The 16,944-nt window shown below is 49.0% G+C and overlaps 6 protein-coding genes across 6 annotated transcripts; 2 read left to right on the forward strand and 4 right to left on the reverse strand.

Moving 5' to 3' along the window:
- Window positions 1-472: 472 nt before the first annotated feature.
- N7532_009237 (uncharacterized protein) lies at window positions 473-898 on the forward strand (the record flags this gene model as incomplete). The annotated part of the gene is made up of 1 exon (XM_056621728.1): window positions 473-898. One exon carries the CDS (start codon window positions 473-475, stop codon window positions 896-898), a length of 426 nt encoding a protein of 141 aa, XP_056472534.1.
- Window positions 899-1,784: 886 nt separating this feature from the next.
- N7532_009238 (Scytalone dehydratase) lies at window positions 1,785-2,066 on the reverse strand (the record flags this gene model as incomplete). The annotated part of the gene is made up of 1 exon (XM_056621729.1): window positions 1,785-2,066. One exon carries the CDS (start codon window positions 2,064-2,066, stop codon window positions 1,785-1,787), a length of 282 nt encoding a protein of 93 aa, XP_056472535.1.
- Window positions 2,067-5,988: 3,922 nt separating this feature from the next.
- Window positions 5,989-6,948, forward strand: N7532_009239 (uncharacterized protein; the record flags this gene model as incomplete). Its single annotated transcript, XM_056621730.1, has 1 exon — window positions 5,989-6,948. One exon carries the CDS (start codon window positions 5,989-5,991, stop codon window positions 6,946-6,948), a length of 960 nt encoding a protein of 319 aa, XP_056472536.1.
- Window positions 6,949-9,251: 2,303 nt separating this feature from the next.
- N7532_009240 (putative triacylglycerol lipase (LipA)) lies at window positions 9,252-11,526 on the reverse strand (the record flags this gene model as incomplete). Its single annotated transcript, XM_056621731.1, has 9 exons — window positions 9,252-9,391; window positions 9,458-9,593; window positions 9,657-9,943; window positions 10,006-10,259; window positions 10,310-10,400; window positions 10,450-10,517; window positions 10,570-10,688; window positions 10,741-10,855; window positions 10,922-11,526. 9 exons carry the CDS (start codon window positions 11,524-11,526, stop codon window positions 9,252-9,254), a joined length of 1,815 nt encoding a protein of 604 aa, XP_056472537.1.
- A 787-nt stretch (window positions 11,527-12,313) lies between these two features.
- On the reverse strand, window positions 12,314-14,224 carry N7532_009241 (putative LysM domain protein; the record flags this gene model as incomplete). The annotated part of the gene is made up of 1 exon (XM_056621732.1): window positions 12,314-14,224. The coding sequence occupies one exon, from the start codon at window positions 14,222-14,224 to the stop codon at window positions 12,314-12,316; it is 1,911 nt and encodes a 636-aa protein (XP_056472538.1).
- A 1,154-nt stretch (window positions 14,225-15,378) lies between these two features.
- Window positions 15,379-16,686, reverse strand: N7532_009242 (protein-degrading AAA family ATPase MSP1; the record flags this gene model as incomplete). The annotated part of the gene is made up of 2 exons (XM_056621733.1): window positions 15,379-16,566; window positions 16,624-16,686. The coding sequence occupies 2 exons, from the start codon at window positions 16,684-16,686 to the stop codon at window positions 15,379-15,381; spliced, it is 1,251 nt and encodes a 416-aa protein (XP_056472539.1).
- Window positions 16,687-16,944: the final 258 nt, after the last annotated feature.

Here is a 16,944-nt window from a genome sequence, read left to right on the forward strand (position 1 = left end):
CAGAGACCGAAGCCGAGCAGAGACGTATACCAGGGAGTACCACATCCCCATCGTCCACGCAAGCTATGAAGACCTACTCCGAAATCCATCCATCGACGCGGTCTACATCACACTTTCAAATCACCACCACTATTAGTGGACACTGCGAACACTCCGCGCTGGAAAACACGTTCTCCTCGAAAATTTTCCTCGAAAAGCCGTTGTGTTCAAAATACCGAGGAAGCCAGATCTCTCTTTAATCACCCTCTAATCAAAGCATCCGGAGCCCCAGTCCTCCTGGAAGCCTTCCACTATCGCTTCCACCCAATCTGGCAGACCATCCTCGCCCGCTTTCACAACGACTTCGGCCGCCGGTCTTGTGAAATCCTCCTTTGTCTAACCATACCTGCCAAAGGGTGTGACCCCAAAAGATGACATCCGATGGCGCTTCGACCTTGCTGGTGGTGCTATGATAGACCTCAGTACATATATCATGAACTACCTCCGACAGAATCCTATCATCGGAGCCGATGGGTTCACTGTTGCTCTAATCCGTGTTCTACCAGACCAAACTACTCAAGCGCGGAGGCTCTGTGAGGTCGTCGCAACTGGCAGCGTGAAAGACTTTGGCGATGGGGATGTCGCATCGTATGCCAAGAATTTGGGTGGGCGTGAGTGGGCTAACACGCGGAAGACTGTAGAGGTCAAGGATGCACCTGTTACACGTCATTTGTCGAAGAAAGAGAGCGTCTCGAAGTATGAGGTGACTGCTTTTGCCGTTTCGCCACACTGCCAGTCTGGTGGTCTGGGTGCTCGAGTTTTGGATGAGATAAAGTGGTTATTAAGGGATGATGCGCCGGGTCAAGACTTGGGAATATCATTTCCAATGCTGGTCACTTGTCTGATGATCTTGGGTTAACTTCTTCGATGCCTGGTGCTCGGATCCAAGGAATTGACCTCAGCCGGACAAGGGAGGCGGTTTTCGTATCTCGGAAAGACAAGTCAGCCAGTGGCCGCCAAAAGGGACAGAAGCCAAAACTCGTTTTGATGGCTATTCGGAAATTGGGAAATGAAGGTTACTACCAAAGACGAGGGTTCAAGACCACTTGGACTGGAACAGTTCCTTTGGGGATGTGGGATTGCAGGAAGAAATGTACCACCGTGTACTTGGAAATGGCCCTGTCATGAGGATACCATTTTTTAATACAAATGCATCTATCTCTTCACCATCAGCTCGAACTGCCGAATAGTTGGTAAATAATGTATAGTGTTTTGTCGCACCGTTCTATAAAACCACCCCCTCCGCCCCCCCCCCACAGGGGAATGTCAACGTTTCCAAGGTTGGAACAAAATGAACTTGGCATGTTACAACACTGAGGGGGACTACAGCACTCCACATCAGCAATAGCCGCAAGCAATATCCTTCGATCTCTTTTTGGAGCCCTGATTCCCTTCGCTGGACCCTCGATGTACGAAGCTCTGGAACTTGGCTGGGGAAACTCTTTGCTCGGGTTCATTGCTTTTGCGATGGTTCCTATTCCGGTTCTATTTTGGAGATTTGCGAAACGGTTGCGCACCAACCAGACCTTTCTGTGTCACCTTTCAATGGCAAAGGTCATTTGAGGTGAGGCAAGTACCGAGAACTACTTGGTCGTCAAGAAGTCGGACTGAGGTGTTATGTGCATCCTGATAGCCTCATAATATGATCTCACTAATTCATAGACAGTGCTCACTGCTTCAGAATACCTAGATTTACCCTAGCCATGTATTGAGCTCGGTCTGCATATCGACGGTGCTATTTCGGCTCAGATGTATCTTGGAAAGATCATACCCAGTCCAATACATTCCGGGCGCGCATCGGCCAGTTTCCAGACACCTTCAATCTTCTTATACCAGTGCTTGACCTTCCAATTCCCAAGGCCTTTGTGGGCGACAATGGTTAGGCCAGCATTCTCATAACGCTGCTGGGCAGCGCGAATCTGATATGTGACAGAGATCTTAGTACCAGACACCCACTCATGCTTGGCGGCGCCCACTAGATGCTGGATGCGAATGAGTGGATCCCCCACAAAATCAGCGGAGCTCATCCTTTAATGAAATCTTCGGACTTCATCGCCGGAAAGCTTTGCTGGCCAACGATGCTGTAGTCCACCTGTCATGTAGAGATCAGCTTCAAGAATAGGTACATTTCCCGACAGATGCGAGGTGCAAGATACCAAAAGGCTTGGCGCCTGGATACGTTCGAGTCTATCCCATATCTGATTCGAATTAGATTGCATTATTGTATGCTTCAAGACGTCGAAGAGCACACCTTTTTGTCAATGCTGTCCGCCTACTCGAAAACAAGTTAAAAGATTGAAAAATAGTCTATAATAAACAAGTTTTTAGTTCAAGGGCCGCAAATCTTGTTGGGACGAATACACATCTTGAAACTGTATATTCTCCATATTCGCTGACACATAACGGGCACTCCTACGGTGTTTTTCTTTCCGAGACAATTCATGGCTTTAGCCCCATCGTGGGAATCCTTTTTCTGATTGTATAGATTCGACTGATTGATAAGGGAGCAGATCTATACCAAGTTGACTGCAGCTGCAGCTATTGTTAGAACATACTGCCTGTTTAAGGTTCAGGAGTTGGTGTCTTCGAACTCTTCTACTGAGCCTCTTCATTGTGTAAATGTAAAATACGTTTAGGAATCCTGCTCAGCCGTGAGAATGCTGCTTTTCGTCTGAAAAATACTCTTATCTGGCGATAGCTCCCAGTTGTGAACAAATTCGACTCATAATAACTCATTGAAATCGCCCTAGCCTAATACACGAATGACATCTGCAGCCAGTGAGTGGCTCATTGAGACGAAGCCAGATCGAATCCACTTCTGAAAATTCATGTGTCCGATAATAAGCCCTAGCTCTTAGCTCGCACGTAAATTGCTTAAAGTCCGCCTTCTTATCCATCTGCTCCACAAATAGATCGCAACCCCCATCGACGATTTTCAGTAGTCCGATTTGTACGCTAAGCGTATCTATGATCTCGGAAAATAGGTGTGTCGGCTGGAGCCGGTATGTAGCTTGTTTTTCGGTCTCGAGAACTATCACATAGTATCGGATAGACTTTATCTTGTGGATTTGATCTTGCATTTCACGCTTTATGCGATCGCATTTGGCTTCGAAACATTTAGGGGCATCGCGTAAAGGCCACTGGCTCTGAACTTCATATTTCCAGTTTTCCAGCTCGGTCACGTGTCTTTCGAATGATGCCGCGATCGCCCTATATATTCGTAACTGGTCGCTGAAGTTCATCTTTGCTGACATGCTAGCTCTGCGCCAATCTGTTAAAAGGCTCTCGGCAATTTTCTGTCGAGCTAGCTCGAACCCGCCTCTGAAAAAGGGAAGCATCACTGCTCGAATTTAGGTCAACCTTTGGGACCAAACTCAAATACAGCGCGAGATATAAGTTAGCAGGATCAGATCAAGCCACAGCTATTTCTGAAAGTTTGAAAGCGAGTGTACAGGTGTTGTGTTCAGGTGTCAAAGCCTCAAGCCTCGACACACACCTCTTTGATCTTGATAAAGGCAGCGATCGAGTCTTTGTCTTTGTTCAACTTGAGACAATTGGCAATACATAGGCGCATCAGCATTGTTCCCAAAACGAAACACAACAGCCCCATTGTCTTAGAACAATAGAGAGAAACGTTTGTTCGTTATCCTGTTGTAGTATCTTTCAACTCATGTACGAATCTGACATGAAGTCATTGAGGCGATAAGTCAAGTTTATCCTTGATTCTTGAAGGGGTAGAGCATGTGACAGACGAATATAAATTCGTGTCAGATTTCTCATTGGTAACCTTCACCAGACCTTGAAAATTACCTTTGAGCATTCTTCTATGCAGAATATTGACCGGTATACTATTTCTAGTCAGTTCATCCCAACTACACCGCAGCGATGAATCATCACAGTAGACCCAGCTTCACCGCTCACCGAGCGGATCTGGTTGAGAAATTTCGGCTTGGGGCCCTCAATGCTGAGCAACAGCCAAGAACGTATAACCGGGTATCTAGATTTCTGACTGAACGCGCAGCAGAGCTTACTAACTTGAAAAACATTGTATCTGGACGAAAGACCCCTGATTGCTTTTATATTAGGCTCGATCGCATTTTGGTTGAGATGAAAACCCAGAGTTTGATATTTAAGATTGGGCTGGACATCGCACACCTTGCTCCCAGGCTGATGGAAATGTACGGACTTTCTATTGCAAGGCTGACATTATCGTTCAGCGGTCGAGATGTCCTTGCGGAGGAAAAAGATGAGGAAGCTATGCGGAGAAGGTTTGGAAGACAGCCCAGACTTGGAAATAATAGTGAAGGCGGAAGACTTGATGCCGTTCTCTGCGATTTGGACTCTCTTTGGTTGCGCCTGAATTGGCCAGTTGATGGTTGCGATTGCAATCAATGCATCAAGCGGGAGTCTTTCATGGGTTAACAAGTTGTAATCGTGAGTAGTACTAGTAGTTATCAAATCATCGTATATATGTGAATTTAATGGAACTTGAAAAAATATCCTTGTAGACATCCTAAGAAAATTCATATTCGTCTTTCACACGGAGCAATAAATTCACAGTATTAAAAATTCAAGAGCTACGACATCGCCTCCTGTGCCGGCAATTTTCGCGGCTTCCTTAGCCATTTAACTCTTGCTAGTATCGCTACTTGGGACATCTGTATAATTGACGGGCTTGCCAAAGGAATCGATACTGCTCTCCCGGGACAGCCTTTCCAGGACAACCTTAGCCCCTGCGGTTTTGGTCTCACTAGCGCAGGCTTTCCCGGCCATCTTGCCCGACTACAAGGTAAATAATCTGATATTGGTACTTACTAGTAAGCATCAGAAGCGACAAACTATATGTACCTATTCCAGACTGTAGTCTCAGTGATTGGAGAACCCATCACCTGACCCTTGATTTGTGTATTCCACGATCTCCCTTTCTCTCTTGTCGCTGATGCTGAAGCCGCACACACCATATTGCTGAGCCAACAGCAGCGAGATCGCCAAAATGGAAAATGCACCGTATGCGGAAAGCCGCTAATGACAGCACTAGCTTGCGAAGCGATGACATAAAGTGTGATTCTTCAGCAAAAACACGCTAACTAATGCAGCAGTTGCACCGCCATCTTAGGTAAACAAGATTAGACTGGAAACCGGCCCCCAACAAACGCCCAGCGACCTTGCGCCCCGTCACGATTCGAATCTTGGTACTCGGACTCGAATTATTTCTCCTTACAATTATTGTCGCATGTCACGCCATTTTGTCAAGATCAAATATTCTTCTCCGAGTTGTATTTATCAGTCACATAGCGCTGGGAACTTGAACAATTCGAAAGATCCCTGAACAGAAGATGCCAAGTATCCATCATCGGTCCGTGTTGGAAAACGCCGTTTTTCTCTGCCAGGGACACTCCGGAGTACATTCGCCATCTCCAGCTCACGATACCCTGATGGTGGTTCTGGATCAAGGTACTGCAATTCCAGCATGATTCGATATTAGCTAACTCTACACGCATAGATGCACATGATTTCGAGAGTCGTTTACAGTCGGAAGCACCACTAGACATTAAAAAGACCGGATTTATCAGTGTAATGTATGTTATTTTCAGATATACTGCGCGACATGAGATTTCAGCTTACGGAAACAAGATTATTGAGCGAACAGGGCACGTTTCCGGGAGATCAATGGGAAACACGGAAGCTATTCAAGACATTCTGGGGCGTATACTTGGAAGATATAGCCCTTCTGTCCTCCCCGTTACTGTCCAGCTATCATGGTCGATGTATAGAAGTTCATGGACACCCATGCCTCGGTAAGTTTTACATGACAACGGACAAAATTGTCTCCGCGCTAACAAATCCACTGAAATATGCTACAACGTTAGCGAGGTCTTATCATATACGGCAAACGATACTAGCCCGTTAGACAGTAGCTCCAGTGTCAACACAAGTGGACCGACTGACATGAAGCTTCATCACCAATATGAGCCGATTTACTTCCGTTACGATTCTGTGACCGGGCACACGCTGTACATTCTACCAAAGTCCAAACGCGATTTACGCGATCTGATTCACGAGCTTGGAGAGAGATTCCGTGGAGTATCTTCGGAATTTTTACCTAATGAACAGCTCGATATTTGCAATCACAATGAGCCTTTGCATCCTCTAAGCCTTCACTCAGTGGTCATTTTTTATGTCCTTTTATCCCGAAACACCGAGCTGAACAATCTGATTAAATGGCTACTTTGGATCGAAACACAACTACACCAAGGATCAATTTTCGAAGTGACAGGCTCGGATCGCTTCTCGAGGTACATCCAGTTGCTACATAAGATGTCGCGAAAGTTGATCACCTTGGAACACAATAACCAACGAGACGCTTCGAACATTGGCCATCTTCTCCGGGACCACAAGCGCCTCGGAAAATTGGCCGAGATGCAGGGTTCGTATCTCGATCCCACAACGCATCAGAGGGTTTGTGACGACCTACTTATGCTACACGACTTATGCGATGACCGTCATCGCCGAATCCTGAATTTGCAACAAAGAACCAGCAATTTTGTGACCCTCTTATACCACCTCATCACTGGGCATGACAGCACAATCAATCTACAGATAGCGACGGAAAGTGCGAAAATTGCCCGAGATGCACGCAAAGACAGCGCGTCGATGAAAATCATTGCGGGCATGACACTGCTCTATCTCCCGGCCACTTTTGTGTGCAGTCTTTTCGGGACCAACCTGGTTGCGATGGATACATCGACTAAGAGTAATGACTCTGTTTTTATTGTGTCCCCTCTCTGGTGGACTTATTTTGCATTTGCGGTGCCCCTGACCGTTTTTACTATGGTCGGGTTTCTGCTGTGGCGACGCTTTCATGAAAAGGATCCAGGGAACAGGGCGAATGGACTAAGCGTTTTATAACGAGGCGCAGCTTTGTGGTTTGAATATCAATGTGATTGAGCTGACCAGTGCTGGTGCTCTGACAAGTCCAAAATTTGCGTATGACTTTTCCAGACCAAACCATGATCTAGCAAACAAAAACAGTCACATTGCCAATTTGTGGGCCCTAGATAGAGATGTGTCAATCTTTCACTCGGTACAGTTCATGATGAGAAGACTCACCATGTAGACAAGGTTGCGATGAACAATCCGCCAAGTACCGACTTTTTAACGTTCCCAGTTGTCCTGGTATTGGCCATAGGCGTAAAGGACCTGACCTTCGCTGTGTCCTTTTCCAAAGTGAGCAGCGCGGAAGTATGTTACCGATTGCGCGGTCGTGGGCGATTGTATGTCGATCCAGTGGGTACCGTACAAATGCTGTGTGGTGACGCATGCCAGGCTCTCCTTCAACCTAGACTAAATAGAATTAAGCGGCGTCAATACATTGAAGGGCGTCGAATAATTGGCTGTCGCATCGGCGCTGAACACCTTGCTGAGGGCGTCGAAATTTTTGCCGTCAATCGCAAAAGGGTAGATTGCTAGTGTGTTTTGGATCGCCTCAGTTTTGTCTGCATTGGTATAGTTCTCTGGCATACATTCATTGGCGAGGGAGGAAAGCTCAACGGGCGCGACATTGCTGGTCGTAGATGCGAGGCGAGCCAACCACTGAAAGTGAGAATGCGTAGAATAGGAACTTCATTTTTGATCAAAAACAAAAATTTAGCTAGGGAAATGGAAAATTCAATTTTAGTGGGTGACTGCTTGGGATCTAAGTTCATTTCTCCCCTAGGAAACCCCGGATCTCAGTCTAGTTCCCCCGGGATTAAAACAATGCAGACCGAGTATCTTCGCTTAAAGCCAATCGTCTTGCAGCACAGATGTTTCATGATTGATATCGGCTGGAATGCAATGTGAGGAACGCTTTGATATTTTATGACGGGTTCGCTTCCTTCCACAGCCCCTTGACCCTCATTAAAATGTCGGCTCAATACGACAACGGCGCCCCGTAAGCTGAACTAATACGACCGAGGGAAAGCTCAAATGTCTAGCGATTGTGGCTACTGGCTAATACCAGCTAAATCATGAATAAATTTTCGGCGCATCCATCCTACATGCTTGATTAATACCGACCAACCAGGAAAATTAATTGTTTCCTCCCAAATGGTACCCTTTGAGACGAGTTCAGTCTCCATATTTTGGCCCCCAAATACGACATGATGCCTAGCCTGGATAGAGTAATCCCGGAGACGGAGGATGGCCACTTGTAGCAGCCGACCCCTCGATGCAAGCGAATAAGTTCGCATTCTCTGCAAGGACGAAAATTCGCTTCTGTCATCCTAATATCTACCATTCGTCCAAAGTAGTAGAATATGGGGCCTCAGGCCCCCAAACTTGGATCATGTGACAACAACCGAGCCGCCTTATCTAGTAATAGTGATAAAGATGTTGCGGGGATAAATCCTTCTCTGTTCAAGTCCTTCCATCCTCTATCAGCTTCATCACCACCATCTCCCCTGTTGCCTCTATCAATAGTTACCGAGACCCAGCCTCGTGTGAAATCTGCCGCCTGCCTTCATTTCTGCTGGCGCTTCCGGGACCCAGGTCACATGACTGCCCGCCGCCGTTATCCAACGACTGCGGTTTCAAATCGGTCTCGCGCCCTACTTGGGCGTCTAATCAGCATTTAATAATTTCGGTATGACATTGAGGAGAAAGCAATATGTTCTCAAAAGCTTTTTCAATGAGTTCCTAAAACTGACCAGGCAGAAACGTGTCTAGAAAATGTGCTCTGGTCTGAGAAATCGTATCCGCCTCATACTTGATTCAAACTCTTGGCAGGAACACTTACAACAAAGTAGATTGCTCTGGGCAACATAGGCTTGTAGTCTAGACTCGCATCTGTACCACGGGCGAACTCGCTTAAGGGACGGGTAAGAACCGTTGAAGGCGCTTCGACGAATTATATGCAATTGGCCTCAAAGCCACCTAGGTGTTCACTACCAGTTCATCTGGGATTCATGCGGCAGAAGCATCCCATTTTATGACGAGTCTGCAGTGCCGGCTTTGGTAAATCCGAACGAAAATTAAACGAGCCTTTCTAGTGTATATAAATAGGACGAACTATTACATTCTAGCAACCTGGATTGATCATAAACATTCCTCTCAAAGCACCTCCATCATGAAGCTGATCCAGATGACGTCTCCAAATATTCAGATAAAAACATTTCTTAATCAGTTGTGAGTTTATATCGCAAGCATCAATATATTGATTGACACGATTATCCCTATCGAACAATAGTATTGATAAAATCAATCCCAGCTGCACGATAATAGTCCGCTTCGACATAACTCTCATTCCGCGGCAGCCGAAAAACGAAATTGGCGAATCTTGACGAATAGCTCGGCCATTTTGGAATTTGCGCAACTAGTAATCAGTCATTTAGAATTCTCAGCTTGACCTTGCCCGGCAGTAATTCTTGAGGAAAATTACCTCCATGGCCATTTGGATCCAAATCCGTAACAAAAGAAGTCCACATCCGACCAGCCATCTGGCCCAGCTCCAAGCGAGCAGGGTCAGATCCCAGGGACGTTATATTTTGCACGGGGTTGGCGAAAACAAACGGTATCTAAGTGTCTGCGTCAGCATCCAATGCGGGATTTTGGATGCAGCAATTGCAACAAATTATTACCTCTGCAAAATGTTGAACCCCAATAGTTGTAGACGTGTTCAGCGCTGCTTCATCCCAGCGGTATGAATACACATTTTCCACCGACTGTGCCATGGTACTTGCCAGCATTCGGCGCGGTGCTACCATTGCAATATCTCCGGCCATAGATTCGTACCGCTTATACTGAAGTCCCAGACTTGGCCAGGTGACGTTTCCCCAGCCGTATGGACAGCCCAGTGCTGCTATGTTGGGGTAATGGGAGAGGAGTTCCGTGGCTTGGGTCCTGGTTAGAACCCAGCGCTTTGAGGCTAAGTTTCAAGTCAGTATGGTTGAAGGAAGCAGTACTATTCTTGACATGGGCTTGACTTACATATTAGCTGCGCGATGCACTCTTCGTCGGTATTTGTCCCTGTTGTCCCGAAACTCGTACCCTCGTCTGTATTCGTGCCGAGCAGAATGGGTACCTTGGCGATTTTACCTTCTTTATAGCTGATCTGGGGATACTGAGTGATGAAATTGTCGTCAATTGTCGCGAACCACTCGAGTCCTTCGTATGCTGCGCTATAGATTGTCTCGTAGGGAAGGCCACGAAGACACTTGAGCGTGCTTGATGAATTTGTGCATCTAGTCCAGTTGTTTAGCTGTGTCCCCTCTCTGTTCTCATGTGGACTTACCCGGCTCGATCAACGATGCGATCATACATCGGCTGATGCCATTCGGTGCCATTATACGGTGGTCCGACTGCGTTTCCAGACTCCATGATTGCTGCCACGTTCAGTTAGTCAGTTGTCACGAAACAGGTATGTGTTCGTACCAGCTCTAAAGAGGCCTTCATTATTGCCATTGTTCGTCACGAGGTGAGCTCCGACGCTATAGGCCCCTCTGCGTTTTCCATGTCAGTATCTTATCATCTGGATTGGCAATCTCGGCTCACGCTGACTCGCCCCAGATGGTGATTTTATCTGGGTCTCCTCCGAACGCTTTGATGTTCTGCTTCACCCAGCGCATAGCAACACGCTGATCACGTAGCGCCAGGTTTGTATTTCCCTCGGCCTGTTGCTGTTAGTCTCGTCCTCTGTACAAATAGTATTGAAGGAACACTCACCCTGACTTCCTCTGAATCCAAAAATCCAAAAACTGACAGTCGATAATTGATAGAAACACCCAAGACCGGCTTGTCATTCAATGCCCCTTGCTGAACAATGTAGCTCATGTTGTATCTGTCAGCATCTCACGTTAGCAACTTGAATTTCCCAACCACCTCAAAGAAACGGGGTCAAAATAACCGAGGATCAGCCGTCGCCCCTTGGCTCCAACCACCACCGAATATCCACAGCATAACAGGAAGCAATTCCTGTGAATCAACTCCGCGCTGCACTTTAGGTCGAATAATATTCAAATTCAAACAATCCTCATTGAGCTCAATGAGACCCATTTTGACCAAATTAGTCGTATCAGATCCATAGCCAGGGCAGTCATAGCCATATTCCGTGGCATTGTAAAGCACCGACTTCGTAGAGGACAGCGCAGTACCAGAAGACTCTAAGGGACCCGAATTACTATCGTTCGAAGCATATTTGGTCTTCAGCTCCGACGGCGTGAAACGAATCGGATCATCGGCATATTTGATTCCGAGGAAAACGTCCTGGTCAAATTCATGAAGTGTGCGGCCGACGAATATCGTCTTGGAATTGCCGCTTCCTTTGGGTTGTATTGTTGCGGTGGGTACTTCAGAGAGGCTTGTCGAGTGAGGGCTGGATAGGGCCCTCGAGGCCAGGAGAAGCCCGAGGGTTAAGCTTCGCATCTTTGTTGTCGACGTCGAACTTTGAAATGAGATTTTTTTTATTTTTATTTCGCTGCGAATTATCGGCGAGCTTCGTTTCATCGACATTAATTATACCTGAATGAGGTGGTCGATATTACATTCTTCCATGTTTACCCCGGAGTTTTCCCATCTTAATTTCCCACCTATGAGCGCCTGTATCCCAACGCCCACTGCCTCACTCTGCTGAGCAAGGCAAGCCATTCTGTGGGGAAGCTTTTTCTTCAGTACAATTTTCCCGTGCCGGGATACTGTTTCAACCGCCATTCGGAGGTGGGGTATTTGGTATTGCCGAGCGCATATCGCCGCGACCGAGAACTTGCCGGGCGAAGTCTTTGAAAGTGAATATCGGAAGATTTGTGCAGACGCTAGGATCATGGCTGTACAAGACAAGGCTGTACAAGACAACAAGATGATGATACATCCAATATGGTAGGATAGGCAGAGGTGTCAGTAAGCCCGTCCAAACGTCAGACATGGCGCGGTCTATAAGACATCTCAACTTCAAAGTTCGTATTAGACTGGATGGTCAAGATCAAATATACTAAATATCCATTGATATCTGAATGAACCAGAAGGCTAGACCGCCATTCGTGGCATGCAGATGGGGCTCTTGTCTTGTGCCGTACATTGGGGGTCGAGGCCACGCCGAGCAAAGAAACATGTGGGGAATGAAAAAGAAACACCAAGCCGCTCATGATAGAAAAAAGAAAGATCTGGACAGGTTGAAAGGGTGCAGGGGAAAAGAAGATAATTGACATAAAAAGGAAATGCAGACGTGAATTCAGGGGTTCACAACAATCGCCAAAGCTCTATTATGTACGCTTCACAGATATTCGAGGTCAATTCAATCACATCAATCGTCCTTTTCTCGATCGCCATACCCACTCGGTCCCGAACCCAGCCCCGTTGCGCGAGACCTGCTCGTCGCGGATGCAGATGTGGTGGTTGCTCGGTATGACGAGGATGAAGAGGTGTTTTGCTGTTCGGTGCGCCGCGTGCCCAAAGGACTAGGGGATTGGCGGCCTTCGGAGGTATCGTCCATTTCTATCAGGTCTCCTACACCCCAGAGTCCTGTGCTCCGGCCTCGGTCCGCTGCTTGCTGGTTCGGGGAGCCTTGCTGTAACTCGTTGATACCAGCTTTCGTGCGTGCCGCGACTTTCCGAACCCAGCCCTCGAGGGCACCGCCGATGTTTTCGAGGCCTGATGCGTTTGAGGCGACGGTTGACTCGGAGCCAAATGAAGATCTCCGGAGGTTTGGGGGAGGGGTTGGGGGTGCGAGTAGAGGCATGTGTTGCGAGAAGAACTTGCTCAGACCATCCATGGCTGATCCGGGGGCGGTCGAGCTGCGGTCGAGGGAGCCGACTCCGGTTCCAGAGAGGTGTAGACTGCTGCGTTGACGACGGTGCTGCGGACGACCAGGATATGCGCCACTGGGTTTGGAGTTGTCCTTGTTGGTTCGAATCCGCGGCAGTATTCCCTGCGAAAGGCTGACTTGGGGCGATCCAGCTGGAGATGGAGATCGAGTCAAATCTTGCGAGAAGCTAGAGACTGGCTCTGCATCTGTATATGAAACAGATTTCCGACGTGTGCGAGGGAAAAATCCAAGGGATCTTCGAGGAACGCGGCCAATTTCTATCGCGGCCGGAAATCCCTCTATTTGTACCCATGACTCGTGTTTCCAGATACGATTGCGCTCTGCGTCACACGAGTCCGGAGGATTGTCATCTGTCGAGGGCCGTTCCGTCGCAGCAGGAGCAATGGAGCTATCAGATGGGTCTTCAGCGTCGTTGCTCAGGAGATCCACATTTGACGCCGGTCGAATTGGTCTTCCCTTGACAGTGCACGCGTCCACTGGAAGCAGAACCGTCTTCCTGCTTTGAATGTTGTCATTCGGCCAGAAACCATTTGCTTTCCGAAATATAGCAGCCTGGCAGCCGTATTTAATCGTCACTCCTGTAATACTATCCGTAGCGGCGACAGGGTGGATATACGCCAACGCCTCCTCTTCCTGCTCTGGTTCAATTGGCTGCTGGTCATGATAATCGCCAGAATCCCGTCGCTTGTGTCGAGAACTCCGGTTCATTATCGGATCACACTCAGCCAGTAGAAGCGCCTCCCGTTTCTTCGCTTGCACTAGCGCCTGGCGCTCCTCTTTAGTTCCCACACCGATATCTGGGGTGGAGGGTGCGGAAGGGCCCCACGCCGAGTTCGAGGGCTGCGACCTTGGAATGCTTCGAATATATACGTCTGATCGCGATGGCTTCCTCCGAGTGTGGCTTTTGGCCGCATTATTGTATTGATTTCGTCCCGTGTCGCTCCCTAACACCGATGACGCCAAACTCTGGAGTGATGACCACGGAGAGTCCAGGAAATCCGTGGCTCCCCGTGATGATGACACTTTTGAGACACCATTCCACCCCAGCGATGTAGACTCGTTCCGACCGCGGAGGCTGGATTCCGTGACGCGGGATGGGTGTTTCATCGGCAACGGCGAGGCACCGCGCGATGACAGCGGGGAGGGCGTGGCACCGCGCGATCGTGTGGTTCCAGTGTCCATTGTCGATAGAGTGGTCGAGAGGCCCGTGGAGGATTGTTGCGACCCATCGTAGGCTGAGTGAGAGGCCTTGTTGACAGCGGTGTCATCTTCATCGTCCATGAAGGAGACCAGGCGACGTGGACGCGATCGGACCGAGCTGGACTTGGTGCTTGTTGCGACTGGATTGGAGCTCAGGGAAGCATTGGGCAGGCTATTTTGGGAACTCATTCCCGTCAGCGCGTGGGTTGATATCTCCCAAAGACCACAAGTAGAGAGCTCCTTGGAGATGAAGTGGGTGTTGCCAAGGCACTGATTGCCATCAGGAGTCTCCTAGGAGAGACCCATTCGTCATCCACCCGACGTTTCGCATTCGTGGACACTGCACTCAAACAGAGGCAGACGCTGCGGTCCGGCAAGTGCCCTGGAATTGCTTGCAATCCGACGATTTCCCAGGTTTTGGAGGTGGGGGACCCCGAAAGGTTGTTGATGATGATGCGACAGGGGCGACAAAAGCAACGGCGCTGGTGACGATAACGACCCACAGACACCTGGCCGACACCGAGCACGAAGCGGACAATTGACAATCGAGCAATCGAAGAGCGTGGGAAGCTAGTCCAGGATCTGAAAGGGAAGATAGCCACGGTCCAACACGGCAGGGAGTGGGCGTTCGGAGGCGCTGATCGGCAGGTGACTTCGCCGCTTGGCCAAGTAGCGGTACATGACGCAGGCGGAGAATGGCGGCGGGAAGGAAGTACCGGTACTTCGACGCCGCGTGGAATTATCTTCCGCGTTCGCGTACTTCAGAGAAGGCCATATGGAACTCGGGATATTCCCATAGGGCGGCCGATCTGTTTCAGCGGTGAATGTTGGTGATCAGACCGGCTGTATTTGCCTTTTGTTAGATTCTTTATCAGCTACGTGGTCGTTACGAAATGCTATCAGCAGTATAGCGAGCATATGTCCCATCTTAATCATACGACCAGGCTAGTAACTAACTATAGTTAGATACTGAGACCAAGTGTGACGTACCACAATTTCAGAGTTATTGATAATGTGTCCTCGGAGCTTTCAACTCAACTCCACACATCATCAGATCAAATTGAAAATGAGATCATATTGCATTGTTGCCGAATCCCAACCATCGTACAAGAAAAATATCGGATCAATTCTATGGACAACCCGGCCCAGCCAGGACCGTAAGACGTGCAGCCATACAAGATAGAAATAAAATAAATGCGACCAGAAACAAAAACACACATCAAAGCCCGGATTTCCCGGCAAATAACGCCGCGTCCTCTAAACGATCTGGGGTAGGGTAGAGAAAGAAAATCAAAGGAACATAATGACCCGTCTAAATTAGAAATATAATGGTATATACGCCTTTACTCTGGAGGCTCGGCCATCACAGAGCGGCGTGCATCAGCTTCCGAAGTGGCCTCGGCCTCAGACTCGGTCTGCCAGGCCTCTTCTTCATTCTCCCTGCTGGCCTTGCGCTGGTGGGCACTCTCGGCCTTCCTGGGGCGCCGGCCATAAGGGAAATCGTCCATGTTAAGACCGCGGACCTCACTGGGGTCCAGGGAAGTCAATGGCATGCCAGCCTTCTCCATCTTCTCGATCTGCTCGTTGAGAGGCCCGATGGCGGCACTGCGGCACTGCTCCTTGATATCGCTACCGGAGAGACCAGCCATCTTCTTGACGAGCCAATCCACATCGATGTCATCGCGGTCGACCTTAGTGTCCTTAAGAACCAAGCTGAGAATGCGCAGGCGCTGGATATCTGACGGGAGAGCAACGGGGAACTTCTTCGGCATGCGTCGAAGAATCGCTTCGTCGATGTCGTGAATTCGATTGGTGGCACCGAGAACAACAATGCGCTGGGGCTCTCCCCTCGAGTTAGCCGAGGTTAGACCATCCCAGTGTGTCATGAACTCCGCCTTCACCATGCCGCTCGCCTCATGCTCGCCGCTGCGCCGGGTGCCGAGGATCGCATCAATCTCGTCAATGAACACGATCGAGGGCTGGAGCTTACGGGCAAGGGAAAAGACCGCATTGACAAGCTTGTTCGAGTCACCATACCACTTCTCGGTCAACGTCGAAATGCGCAGGTTGATGAAGCAGGCACCGCTCTCGTGAGCAAGGGCCTTGGCGAGCATGGTCTTTCCGCAGCCAGGCGGACCATACAGGAGAACGCCAGAGGGTGCGGTCAGGAGAGAAGATGTGGAGGCGTAGAGGTGAGGCATCGTCAACGGGTAAATAACGGATTGTTTGAGCTCTTTGATAATGTGATCCAGACCGCCAATGTCCTCGAATGACACGGCGATATCCTCGGGTGCGACAACGTCCATCGCAACTGCTTGTTCGTATTGGTTCAGAGTGAGCTCGCTTCGCTTCGGCCGGCTGCTGCGCTTGCCATCGCCCCGTCGCGGCGACTCGTCGTCTGATTCATCTCCGGCATCTAGTCGGCGCAAAATGGCCGCTGACTTGCGCTTTTGCTCCTCCTTCTTTTGACTCTCCGGGTCGAAGTCAAGACGCGATAGGAGGTATCGAATGAGAAAATAGGCTGAGGCGGACTAACCTGGGTGTCAGACGTATTCCCGGTCTGCGGAGATCTGCGGAGAGCGACTCACCGTTCCAGCAACCATGAACATCTCTTGCAGGAACTGCTGCCATCGTCGGCCCGTAGAAGCCATGACGACAGCGATGTGGGGGGCAGGATTATGGGGAAGGGAGAGAAATGAAGGACTCGAGAATGACGAGCCTAGTCGTGAGTCGTTGGGGTATCAATCAGAACAGGCGGGATTAAAAAGAATAGCGAGTCGGGGAGAATGCGAGTGCCCAAATCCGATGCCTGGTTCGGGGGTGTGGCGTTGTGGCTCGGAATGTCACATGTTCCCCGTTGTTGACGGTCACACGGGCGCGTCCCCCAAAAGTGACCTCAGCTACTCCGC

This window comes from Penicillium argentinense (assembly GCF_028826775.1).
Source record: "Penicillium argentinense strain IBT 30761 chromosome Unknown utg000009l_segment0_segment0, whole genome shotgun sequence".
NCBI lineage: Eukaryota > Fungi > Ascomycota > Eurotiomycetes > Eurotiales > Aspergillaceae > Penicillium > Penicillium argentinense.